Raw genomic sequence first — 12,201 nt, forward strand, 5'->3', positions numbered from 1 at the left:
GATTACAGGCATGAGCCACCCCGCCTGGCTACTGCTTCATTTTTAAAATAAAGCTAATATATTCCTTAAGTATTGATTTTTGGAAATTAAGACATTGCTCAAATCTTTGTTAACATTATTTTAAGTTTTTCTCATTTTTTTCTTTTTGCCGTCCTACCTCATTTTAAAATACAGCATGTAAGCCTTAGGCTGATTTCCCAAAGTGGCAGTTGTAATTCAGTTCTTGTTTTCTGAATGTTGACATCTCTAAGTCTAACCCATCATTGTACACTATGAATTTCTAGGTTTAAAGCTATTTTAAAGTCAGCTTGTTTCATACTAATATAATAAAGTAGGCAAATGTTTGACTTTTTGCTATTTTATAGCCAACAGATGACTGTAGAAAGTAGCTTTATTACACCATTTGCTTTCTTTTCAGAAAAAGCTGCCTTTGACAACACTGGCTCAGTGTCTGATGGAGGGCTCAGCTATCCTGGGAGATGACACACTTCTTGGGTAAGGTGACACTTTGCATGGGTTGGTGCCAAATCTAGGTAAGTCCCCATCCATGAAAAGGGAACTAGACTCTCAGGAAAACACCTGAATTCTCTCTGGGGACTTTGGTGGAAAAAAGGAAGATGTTGCCAGTGGGAAATCAGAACTCTTGGCTCTAAAGTCATATCTGTGCAGTGAGGCAAGGTCCAAGTAGAGAGAGAAACATGAAACTGACGAAGGACAATTGAAATCCTTAGGGCTCTGGCAGAAGCAAATATGAAACATCTCAATTCAAATAACGGGCTTCTCAGAAAAGCAGCCCTTACTGATGTTGAGCTCACAATAAAACAAACTGAAAATAGAATGGTCATGAGAGAACATCCGCAGGTACAATCAGTAGGAGAGTCGGTACCCTGAGAACCAAAAATAATAGAAGTATATGGAAGAAAATATAAATAATCATTGTTTAAATGGAAATTTTAAAATTAAAAAAAAGAATCCTTGACAAGAGAATTAAACACTATTAGAATAGGCAGGATTGCAGAAAAACCAAAGAGAACTTTCAGAAATCATGCTAATAATTTTTAATGATCTTTATATGAAAGAAACTGAAGATTATACACAAATAAAGAATTGCTGAACTTGAAAACAGATGTAGCCACTCAGAATGAAGAGAATGAAGTGTAGAGATAAGGATGTAGGCATTCTTAAGTCAAGACACGTGGGTGATAAGAGTGCAAAAGTGTAACATTCTGTCTAATTGGAATTCTTGAGGAAGAAATAGGGAGAAGCGGAAGTTTGTGGTTGAATTTTTCTTCCAGATTTGAAGAAAAACATGTCTTTAGATTTAAGGAGCACAAAATGTTTTGATTGAGATCAACAAGAAGAAATTCATCCCTGGACATATATTAGAGTAAGACCACAGATTATCAACAGAAAATAGAAAAACGTAAAATTGACCAGAGGGAAAAAAGATAATTACTATAAAATAGCATTAAACTGATAGCAAACTATTCATCAGTCACAATGAACACCAGCAGATAGTGGAGTACTATGTTCAAGTATTGAGTGAAAATATAAGAAACCTAGTATTCTATGATAAAGTAGGGGAGTAAGGATATTTTCAGGCAAAGATTTGAAGAAGATACTACCTGCATATTCTCACTGAAAGAGCTAGTTAAGGCTACGTGAAATAGATTACATCCAGAAGAAAGATGAGAAGTACAAGTAGCAAGGTAGGAAAAAATTGGAGAAAATGTTGTAGAGGAGGAAAATTTTTTTTTTCTCTCTAGCCATCTTAGGTTCTTTGGTTGGGCCCTGAAAATTAGACTGACAAAAGGTAGATTAACAAGAGAAAAGCATATAAATTTTATTAAAATGTATAGTACATACACATGGAAGAACTCAGGGATGAGTAAATCAAAGCATAGTTAGAACATTGGCTTATGTAGCTTTTTTTTTTTTCCCTGAGACAGCGTCTTGCTCTGTTGCCCAGGCTGGAGTGCAGTGGCATGATCTCAGCTCACTACAACCTCCATCCCTCAGGTTCAAGTGATTCTCCTGCATCAACGTCCCGAGTAGCTGGGATTATAGGTGCACACCACCACACCCTGCTAATTTTCATATTTTTGGTAGAGATGGAGTTTTACCATGCTGGCCAGGATGGTAATGAACTCCTGACCTCAAGTAATCTGCCCACTTCAGCCTCCCAGAGTGCTGGGATTACAGGCATGCTTATGTAGCATTTTGAAAAATAGTAATATTTTTTAAAGAAGTGATAAGACAAAAGAGAAGGACTTTAAGTTTCTGTGGTGGTAGAATCAGTATTTCAAGCTCTTGTATTGTTTGAAAGGAGAATCAAGGTATTACATTTAAATTTAATGTCCAAAAAATAAAAATACATTTGTGTCAAATATGCATGTTAGAAAAGTAAGACTAATCACAAAAAGAATGGAAATAGGATATATAACTTTCAAACTAACAAAGGATGAAAAGGAAAATAAAAGAAATAGTGGAAGGAACTAGAAGATAAAAAAGTAAGCAAAAGAAACAAACCATAATAAATGGAAAACAGAAAATGAGGGTGGTGGCAATTCTTACATAGATCTCTGCAATCATAAGAGATGTAAATGGAATAAACTCAACTGTTTAAAGAAAATTTCAGGCTGGGGACAGTGGCTCATACCTATAATCCCAGCACTTTGGGAGTCCAAGGTGGGTGGATCACTTGAGGTTAGGAGTTTGAGACCAGCCTGGCCAACATGATGAAACCCCATCTCTACTAAAAATATAGCCGGGCCCGGTGGTGTGCCTGTAATCTCAGCTACTTGGGAAGCTGAGGCAGAATAATCACTTGGACCTGGGAGGCAGAGGTTGCAGCGAGCCTAGATTGCACCACTGCGCTGCAGCCTGGGACACAGACTGAGACTCCGTCTCAAAAAAAGAAAAAAGAAAATTTCAGGTGGACAGACATGAAATCCTGTTGTATGGTATTTCCGAGTCCTGCCTACAATAGAAAAACACAGCAAGGTTGGAAGTAAAGATGACAGATTGAACATGCATCTGATTTTGTCTCCTTCCAAAAATTCGCTGAAACTACAATATGGAGATGTTTTTTTTCTTAAAAGACATAAACCCACAATGTCAGGAAGAAACAGAAAGACAAAAGCAACACAATTTTGTTAGCTGCAAAGCATATGAATGACTGAGAACTAACTTGGCAAGTCCCGGAAAGCTGATTCCTGAGCCAGAAGTAGATATGCAAAGATCCCATGTAAATTACATCATGTAATACTTACAGTGCTCAAGAACTGGCACCAGGGATCTCTGGAATAGTGGGTTTTTGAGGGTGGAGTGAGTGATTAAACTCATGAATGTGGCTGAAAGCTTCTCAGTTACCACTTGGATCACTAAACCCTGCCCCATCCACATGTCTAGAAGGCTGTCATCCCCTCACTCCCAGCTGAATGGAATTCTCTAGAGGGGATAGGACAGAGCATCTCTAGAATGGGGGACTCCAGGTGCAGTGGAGTGTATGGGTACCATACAGTAAAGAAGAGACTTGAGTGATCTAATGCACACTGGATGTGGATGCTCTTACTCCTCAGCCCTCTTCTTCGGCTCATGCAGGCCTTTACTCCATAAGCAGAAAATTAGAGAGGTCTCTCTGGGGAATCAGATCAGTCCAAAAGGAAGAGCCTAAAGATCTGAGGATGTTGTGTGTGTGGTGGGGGGGGTGGGTCAGTGCCTCAGTAAGTGACCCAAACTCATCTTTCGACAAGAGTTCACATACTCTGAGCTTTTTCATCTCCACTTTTAAACATAGAGAGGCACCAAAGATCATCAGACATCTGAAGAAAGTCTCTCACCTGAAACCTGGAGACCAAAACAATCGGGTGGGTAAAATGCAGCTTGGAAGAAGCAGAGGTTGTTTAGGGGAGGAAAAAATTTTTAGGAAAACAATCACTTTTGTTTTCAAGTGGTAAGGGAAGATAATACATCCATGACAGGAAAGACAGGATGTTAATACAAAATATTTATGGGAAAGAAACAGTCAGAGATCAAAAGGAAGATTGTAGAAATGAAAAAATATAGCAGATATGAAGTTCTCAGTAGAATGTTTGGAAGATAAATGTGAAGCCATCATCTAGATAAACAAGAAGACAAAGACACAGACAGTAGAAAAACTTAGAAAATTAGAGGATGAATCTAGGAAGTGTTATGCCCACATAATAGGAGTTCTTAGAAAAGGAGAGGAAGAAATAATAGTGATAAATAATCCAACAGCATTTTCCAGACCTTGAGGACATGAGTTTCTACACTGAAAAGGCTCATTGAGCTCCCAATACAATGGGAAGAATTAAGCCTGTGCCACAGAGCTCACTGTCGTGTATACTGGTGACAAAAGATTCTACAACCTCCTAGAGAGAAAACACGTCACATTTCTGATGCGAAGGATCAGAAACGTGAATGCTTCCAGACTGAGCAAAACCAGCAATGGAAGATAGAAGATGATTAAGCAGTGCCTTCAAAATTCTGAAGGAAACCATGATCAGTATAGGAGTTCAATATTCTGCCCAAGTTTCAATCAATGAGAGGGTAGAGGAGAATGCCGTGACATACGTGGCCTCAGAAATTGACTTCCCACCTGTTCTTTCTCAGCAAGCTAAGGCAAGACAGCAAGATGTGTCCTTAGTGAAGTAGTGATCAAAAAGAGAGGTAGGCTTAAGATAACAGAGTGTCCAACGCCAGACAGAGGGAGAGAATCCCAGGGAATGGTGAAGGAAGATTCCAGGAAGACAGCTGTCCCTTAGAGATAGAGGAAAACTCAGTTAGCACTGAGACAGGTCTAGGAGGGATTAGTCCAAGAAGATGAAATTCATTTACATGATATATGGTTCAATATTTTTTTGGTAATATTTTTATTTTCATGTATAACAGAAGAAACAAAATTAGCACACAAAACTCATAAATTTGATGTTTATCACTGTGTAGGATGAGGTTTAATTTTTTTTTAAGTAAGTTAAGCAAATTTTGGTTCACTCTCTTAAGAGACAAATTAGGGAAGTGGCAGAGTATTTTGAATTCAATTGGGTACACAGAAAACAAGCCAAAACAAGGCAATTATTAGCTCCAGGGAGAACAAATAACAATTCCAAGTAAGGGTTGGAAAGGGCGTAGAGCAATGGGAACTCCCATTTGTGCTAGTGAAATTTTCACACATTCAAAAAGAGACTGCAAAAGCATATTTACTGAAGCACTACATGTAATAGCCAAAAACTCTTGTTTATGGGACAGCTTAACATAATGGTGGTATATTCATAGGGATATGTGCAGGGAAAACCAATAATTATAGTGTACTACCCAGATTAACTCCAAATAATTTGGAGTCAACCTGTAATTTAAATAATAAGCATCTATTAATATAAATAAAGGGAGGGAGGGGAAATGGAAACATCGCTAAATCCTCATTTTCTTTAACATCATTAATATTTAAATTTTTTAAATTAAGTAGTATTAGAAATATGGAATAAATATCAGAAAATCATATGAAAGACACCATTAAAAAGATACAAAGATAAAGGCACACCTGTGCACGGATGTTTGCAGCAGATAGGAAAAAGAATTAAAATCTGCATTCACATGCCTGTATATATGAAATTGAAGTAAACAGATCCTAATACAAAAATAGCCAAGGAATATGAAGACACACTTCATGGGGAGGGATATTCAGTCTCACTAGTAGTCAAGGCATGTAAATTAAAACCAGAATGAGGTAATAATTTGTATCCACCAGCTTGGCAGAAATTAGGACACCAACCAGGACCAAGGGTTGGCAAGGGCATAGAGCAATGGGAACTCCCATTTGTGCTAGTGAAATTTTCACACATGCAAAAAGAGACTACACAAGCATATTTACTGAAGCACTGCATGTAATAGCCAAAAACTCTTGTTTATGGGACACCTTAACATAATGGTGGTATATTCATAGAATGGCATTCTCCATTGGAAAATGATCTAATTCTGCATGCACCAAAATGGATAAGCTCCAAACATAATGATAGAGTAAAACAGCCAGGCCGGGTGTGGTTTGCTCATGCCTGTAATCCCAGCACCTTGAGAGGCTGAGGTGGGTGGCTCACTTGAGATCAGGAGTTCAAGACCAGGCTAGCCAACATGGTGAAACCCTGTCTCTACTAAAAATACAAAAATTAGCCAGGTGTGGTGGTGGCCTCCCGTAATCCTAGCTACTCGGGAGGCTGAGGCAGGAGAATAGCTTGAACCTGGGAGTTGGAGGTTGCAGTGAGCTGAGATTGTACCACTGCACTCCAGGCTGGGCAACAAGAGCGAAAGTTTGTCTCAAAAAAAAAAAAAAAAAAAAAAAAGTAGCGTCATGATATGTTCAGTGTAAAAACCATGTACGTAAACTGAACTAAGCAAAGCAGTGGTATTATATATTGTATGGAAACACATACAGGTAGAGTTAAAATGTGAAAACATAAACAGGAAAGGAACATCCTCATTTTAAAATCATGGTTACCTCTGCTCGTACTTTTGTTGAATCGTAAAAACTCTTCTTTTTTTTGAGACAGGGTCTTGCTCTGTCTCCCAGGCTTAAGTGCAGTGGTGCTATCTAGGCGCACTGCAGCCTCTGCCTCCCAAGTACAAGTGATTTTTGTGCCTCAGCCTGCCGAGAAGCAGGGGCTACAGGCATGTGCCACCATGCCTGGCTAAGTTTGGTGTTTTTAGTAGAGATGGAGTTTCCACCATGTTGCCCCTGATGGTTTGTAAAAACTTTCTACTTGAATTTCAGTTAACATGGGTACCAGACCCTGAGAGAACGGCCTGTATGCAATTTGGGTAGAAATGAACATCTTTGAAATAGTATGTTCTGTCATGTGGGAATATGGTGTGACTTTCTACTCATTCAGATCTGTCATTTGCTCATTATTAATCGACTTTTGGAATTTTTTTTCATTGGATAATTGTCTATGTATCTCTGTACTAATTACATTTTCATGGCTTAGGAGTCAGGGTTTTCTTTCTATCAGGACCTGTTGATGTTGAGTTTTTGCATGTGTTTAAAGATTCTGGTTTGTTAGGGGGCAGATTTTAGCTATGTGGGGTTCCCCCTGGAGAGAGAAGCGTCTGACTGTTTTTAGGCATGTGAATTCGGCATGTTTGCCAGTTTTCTCCACTGTCCCCTTGTGCCCCAGGCACACAGCGAATGGCACCTTTTAGAAGAACTGATTATTTCAGAAATGCAAAGAGCGGGAACAGGTTGGCCCAGGGGACGCCATGGAGATCAGCCAGCTTATTAACACTGACTTGTGAAAGTTGACAAGTGAGCCAAGGGGTGAAGAGAGGGTAATGCAAGTGAAATATGTCCTCTGGAGTATTCACTATATGTTTCCCCCTTGGATTACAGGAAGATGTTGAAACTCTGTGGCGAGACAGAGGACAAGCTGGCTCAGGAGCTGATACATTTTGAATTGCAAGTAGAGAGAGACGTGATTGAGCCCCTGTTTTTGCTGGCAGAGGTAAGTAGCAGGAGTGAGACCAGGCCTGAGCAAGGAACGAGGTACCAAGCAGGAACCCCTCAGTCATTCTCCTTCCAGCTTTCTGTTGTATCTGTCATTTAACCTTCTCCCTGATTTTTTCTTTTCTTTTCTTTTCTTTCGAGATGGAGTCTCACTCTGTCTCCCAGGTTGGAGTGCAATGGTGCCATCTTGGCTCACTGCAATCTCCAGGTTCAAGTAATTTTCCTGTCTCGACCTTCTGAGCAGCTGGGATTTGAGGCGCCCACCATCACACCTGGCTAATTTTTGTATTTTTAGTAGAGATGGGGTTTCACCATGTTGGCTAGGCTGGTCTCAAACTCTGGACCTCATGTGATCTGCCCACCTTGGCCTCCCAAAGTGCTGGGATTACAGGCCACAACGCCCAGCTATGACACTGTTTTTCTTTAGAGATTCTTACCCAAACACACGGTCAAGATTCTGAAATATGTCCTTTCAGCATTGGCTACCCCGTCTCCCGCCCATCCTCTTCCCTGCAGGCATTCTTAGAAGTAAGTGGAGAGCTGGCAGCTTGCCCCGTTCCTTACCCACAGCCTCAATTGCTTTCACCCATGCCCTCCACCCATCTAAAGTCTTCAGTGATGTGAACAATAGCCACTCCTTAGCAGGATTCTGGGGTCCCAGGCCTAAGAGAGTCTCTGAGGCCTCCTGCAGTTTATGATTTTTTTGTTTTTGTTTTGTTTTATTTTGCTTCTGAGAGTCTTGCACTGTCACCCAGGCTGGAGTTCGGTGGCATAGACTTGGCTCACTGCAACCTCCACCTCCCAGGTTCAAGTGTTCCTCCTATCACAAGCCTCCCAAATAGCTGGGATTACAGGCGCATGCCACCACACCCAGCTAAATTATTGTATTTTTAGTAGAGACAGGGTGTCACCATGTTGGCCAGGCTGATCTCAGACTCCAGACCTCAAGTGATCCACCTGCTTCAGCCTCACGAAGTTCTGGAATTATAGGCGTTAGCCACCGTGCCCGGCCGCAGTTTATGTTTATATGGGTTCCTTCTCTTTGGACTTTAAAGGACACTCAATTAAACGGTTTTATTAAAAAGCAACCTTAATGTCTATGCCAGTTTTGCTAGCTTCAGTGAAGTGAAAGCTTCTCAAGGGAGATAGGAAATAGTTGGGGAGCCTTGAACCCTGGATCCCTTTCAATTGTTTTTACTTGGTCATCCGTTAATAGATTGCAACTTGAAACACTCCAAAGTCTGAAACTTTTCAAGTACCAACATGCTACTCAAAGGAAATACTCATTAAGGTATTTTGGATTTCACATATTTAGATTTGAGATCTCCCTTGAGAAGCTTTCACTTGATTGAAGCTAGCAAAATTGTCACATAGACATTAAGTTTGCTTTTTAATAGAATAGTTTAATTGCGTGTCCTATTGATGAAATGTAATATTATTTCATAGCCACGTGGAACTAGAGGCTACTGCATGAAACTGCATTGCCCTAGACCCTGTCTGGCTTCCTCTCTGGACCATATCCACCACCTCCACATCCCCTGCCACTCTTTCTAGGACAGAGCTATGGGCAAATAATTATGTATGGACCTAAAAGTATTCAAGGAGAAAATTCTGGATGAGGTACCTTGGCATCAGCCAGCTCTGGGCTTCTTAGGTCATCTCCTTGCCTAGAGCATTCATGAGATCCCCTCTGTGCCTTCAAAACAGGGGTCCTGGCTCTGGCCAAGCCTGAAACAACCCAAGAAGCAAGTCCAGTGTGGGTGCTGACAGTCACTTGACATGGCTCATGCAAGACACCCAGCGGCCCTCCAGCTTCGCTGTGGGGCTGACTGGTGACTCAGGTTGCCCAGGGACGGTTACACTGCTCCTTCCTATTGGAAGTTGTTACACCCAGAGCATGACTCATCCCTGCCTGGGAGAGTGAATAGAAGGCACTTCAGAGAACACTGGATTCTCCTTGAATTTTTTCCTTATGTAAAAACCACAGCCCGAGATGATTTCAGTTCAATTTTCGGCCAATTTTCATTTTGCATTCTCACATCCTGCCCTACTTTTTTGCTGGGCCCGGAACCAAAATCCTGCACTGGGGTGTTCAGTGAAGCCATTTTTAGAATGAAAAATATAAAAAGAGCATCCACATGCAACCAGAATGGAAGAACTTGTAGCCGAGAAAAGCCATGATGGCAATGTTTATTCATTATTGACTTTGGAAAAGTCTTGCTTTATTTCTATAAATATAAACGTTTGCTTCCTTTATTTTTATAAATATAGAATCTGTATCCTAGTTGCAGTCATAGCCTCTCTGTGCTTTTCCTCCTTTGGCTGTCCGTTTTGCCTCAGGTCTGTGTGTCAGACATGACTGCGTGGCTCCCTTCACTTCTCCCCACCTTTGGCCTTTGTGGAAGTAAAGACAGATGTGGTTGAGCCCTGGTTTCTTTTGGCCAAGGTGAAGGCAGGCAAGTGGCCAGGCCGGTGTGAGCGGAGAAGCACGGGACCTGTGATGTGGGCTGGGTTGATGGAGAGCCTGGCTGGCGTCCAGCAAAGATGGACCAGAGTTTAGTGCGCAGGACAGGGCATCAATAAATTCATCTGATGTTGGTCAAAGGGTACAAAGTCTCGCTTATGCAAGAGAGGAAATTCTGGAGACCTGATGTGTAGCACTGTTGGCAATAGTTAATGATACTGTATTGTAGACTTGAAATTTGCTAAGAGGATAGATCTTAGGTGTTCTCACCGTCAAAAAAAGAAAATAGAAACTAGGGGATGTGATGGACATGTTAATTAGCCTGGGTGCGGTAACCATTTCACAATGTGTACATATGAAAACACTAAACAATACGCCTAAAAAATATACAGCTCCTGTTAGTTAGACCTCAATAAAGTGAAAGGGGAAAAAGGATTTCATCTGAAAATAAGGATTGGGAGACCACTAGTAAACTTGTTGGGTGATTGCCAATAGTTCTTTAAGAATTGTTCTAAGGAATTTTTTTTGTTTTAAAATGGAGTCTCGCTCTGTCGTCCAGGCTGGAGTGCAATGGTGTGATCTTGGCTGACTGCAACCTCTGCCCCCCTGATTCAAGTGATTCTCCTGCCTCTGCCTCCCAGGTAGCTGGGACTCCAGGTGCAGGCTACTACACCTGGCTAATTTTTGTATTTTTAGTAGAGATGGGGTTTCACCATGTTGGCTAGGCCGGTCTTGAACACCTGACCTCAGGTGATCCACCCGCCTCGGTCTCCCAAAGTGTTGGGATTATAGGCATGAGCTACCGTACCCGGCCAGGAATAGTTCTTAAAGAATTTATCTTGAGTTTCAGTTTGATTGTATCTTTTATGTCCTGTAACCACAGGTGGAAATCCCAAATATCCAAAAGCAGAGGAAACACTTAGCCAAGTTGGTGCTGGACATGGATTCCTCACGAACCAGGTAGAATCTCTTTACTTTCTTTTTTGCTTCTTTGAAGGAACAGTGATCATATTCAGGGAGGGTAGGTTTCAAGTAGGTGAGTGTGTTGTCATTCACCAAGTTTTTCTTGACACCTACTGTGTGCCAGGCACTGGAGGTGATCGTGGCAAACTCGAGACACTGGGTCCCTGCTCTCATGAAGGCTGCAGTTGAGTTTTGGAGACACTAGGCCTGTGAAGAAATGAGACAGTCTCAGAAAGCTATAAGTCATATAACAAATGTAACACAGGGGAGCTTTGGAAGGGGATGATGGAGAAAGGGAGCAACAGCAGTAAGGGTAAAAGAGAAAAAGCTTTTTTGAGGTGGTGTCACTTTTGTCTTAGACTTAGATGATGAGAAGGTGGCAACCATACAGATATCTGGTGCACACCATCTATGGCAGAGGGCATAGCAAATGCAAAGGGCTGTTCAAGGTACAAAAGGGAGGTCGGGATGGTTGGGGTGGAAGGAGCAAAGGGGAGAGAAGTGGAAGATATAAGAGCCAGGAGATAGGAGGGATGCTATGTCCTGTCCGTAAGGGGAGATTTCGCATTCTGGGAACTCATTCGCCTTTTCCTGAAGCTAATGGTGTAGGTATCCCCTTTCTGTCGCCTTTCTCTTAAGTCCTTTGAGAGAGCAGTCAAGTTCCTATAGTGCTGTCCTTCCACACCCGTCTTCCAGAGTCCACCAGAAAATTCCTGTAGTAGCAGTTGGGTGCCAGAGGCCCTGAGATGGCATTGCCTGTGGCCATTAGAGCAGGAATTGTGCACATATGTCTTTTTATTTTTTACAGTGGGGTATGTGTAAAAAAGTTGAAAAATGCAGGTACATGAATATTAATATGGAAAGAGCTCTTTGGTTCTACCTTAGGTTTTTCATAGGCTAACTTTATTTTTTATTTAATTTTTTATTATTTAAAACAATTGTGAGACAGGGTCTCACTCTGTTACTCAGGCGAGAGTACAGAGACGTGATCATAGCTCACAGCAATCTTGAACTCATGGGCTCAAGCAATTCTTCAGCCTCAGTCTCCCTAGTAGCTGGGACTACAGGCATGTGCCACTAAACCTGGCTAATTTTTTTATTTTTTGTAGAGAGAGGGTCTCACTTTGTTGCCCAGACTAGTTTCAAACTCCAAGGTAGGACAGTTTTCATCATTTTCACATCTTGTTTTCAATTTCTTGAAATAAAGAAACAAAAACAAAATATATTTGGGCAGAGAGAGGTAGGATAGAGTCCTGGA

At 41.3% G+C, this 12,201-nt stretch overlaps 1 protein-coding gene across 17 annotated transcripts in view; it reads left to right on the top strand.

The window, feature by feature from the left end:
• ARHGAP44 (Rho GTPase activating protein 44) overlaps positions 1–12,201 on the top strand; it is a 203,310-nt gene that overhangs the window by 120,240 nt on the left and 70,869 nt on the right. For all 17 annotated transcript variants that reach the window (XM_078373068.1, XM_002747896.6, XM_078373069.1 and 14 more), the window contains 3 exons: positions 419–495; positions 7,403–7,514; positions 10,864–10,940. In XM_078373068.1, the coding sequence (XP_078229194.1) occupies positions 419–495; positions 7,403–7,514; positions 10,864–10,940 (266 nt within the window). The remainder of the gene's footprint in view (positions 1–418; positions 496–7,402; positions 7,515–10,863; positions 10,941–12,201) is intronic.

This window comes from Callithrix jacchus, chromosome 5, assembly GCF_049354715.1.
Source record: "Callithrix jacchus isolate 240 chromosome 5, calJac240_pri, whole genome shotgun sequence".
In the NCBI taxonomy this organism is placed as follows: Eukaryota; Metazoa; Chordata; class Mammalia; order Primates; family Cebidae; genus Callithrix; species Callithrix jacchus.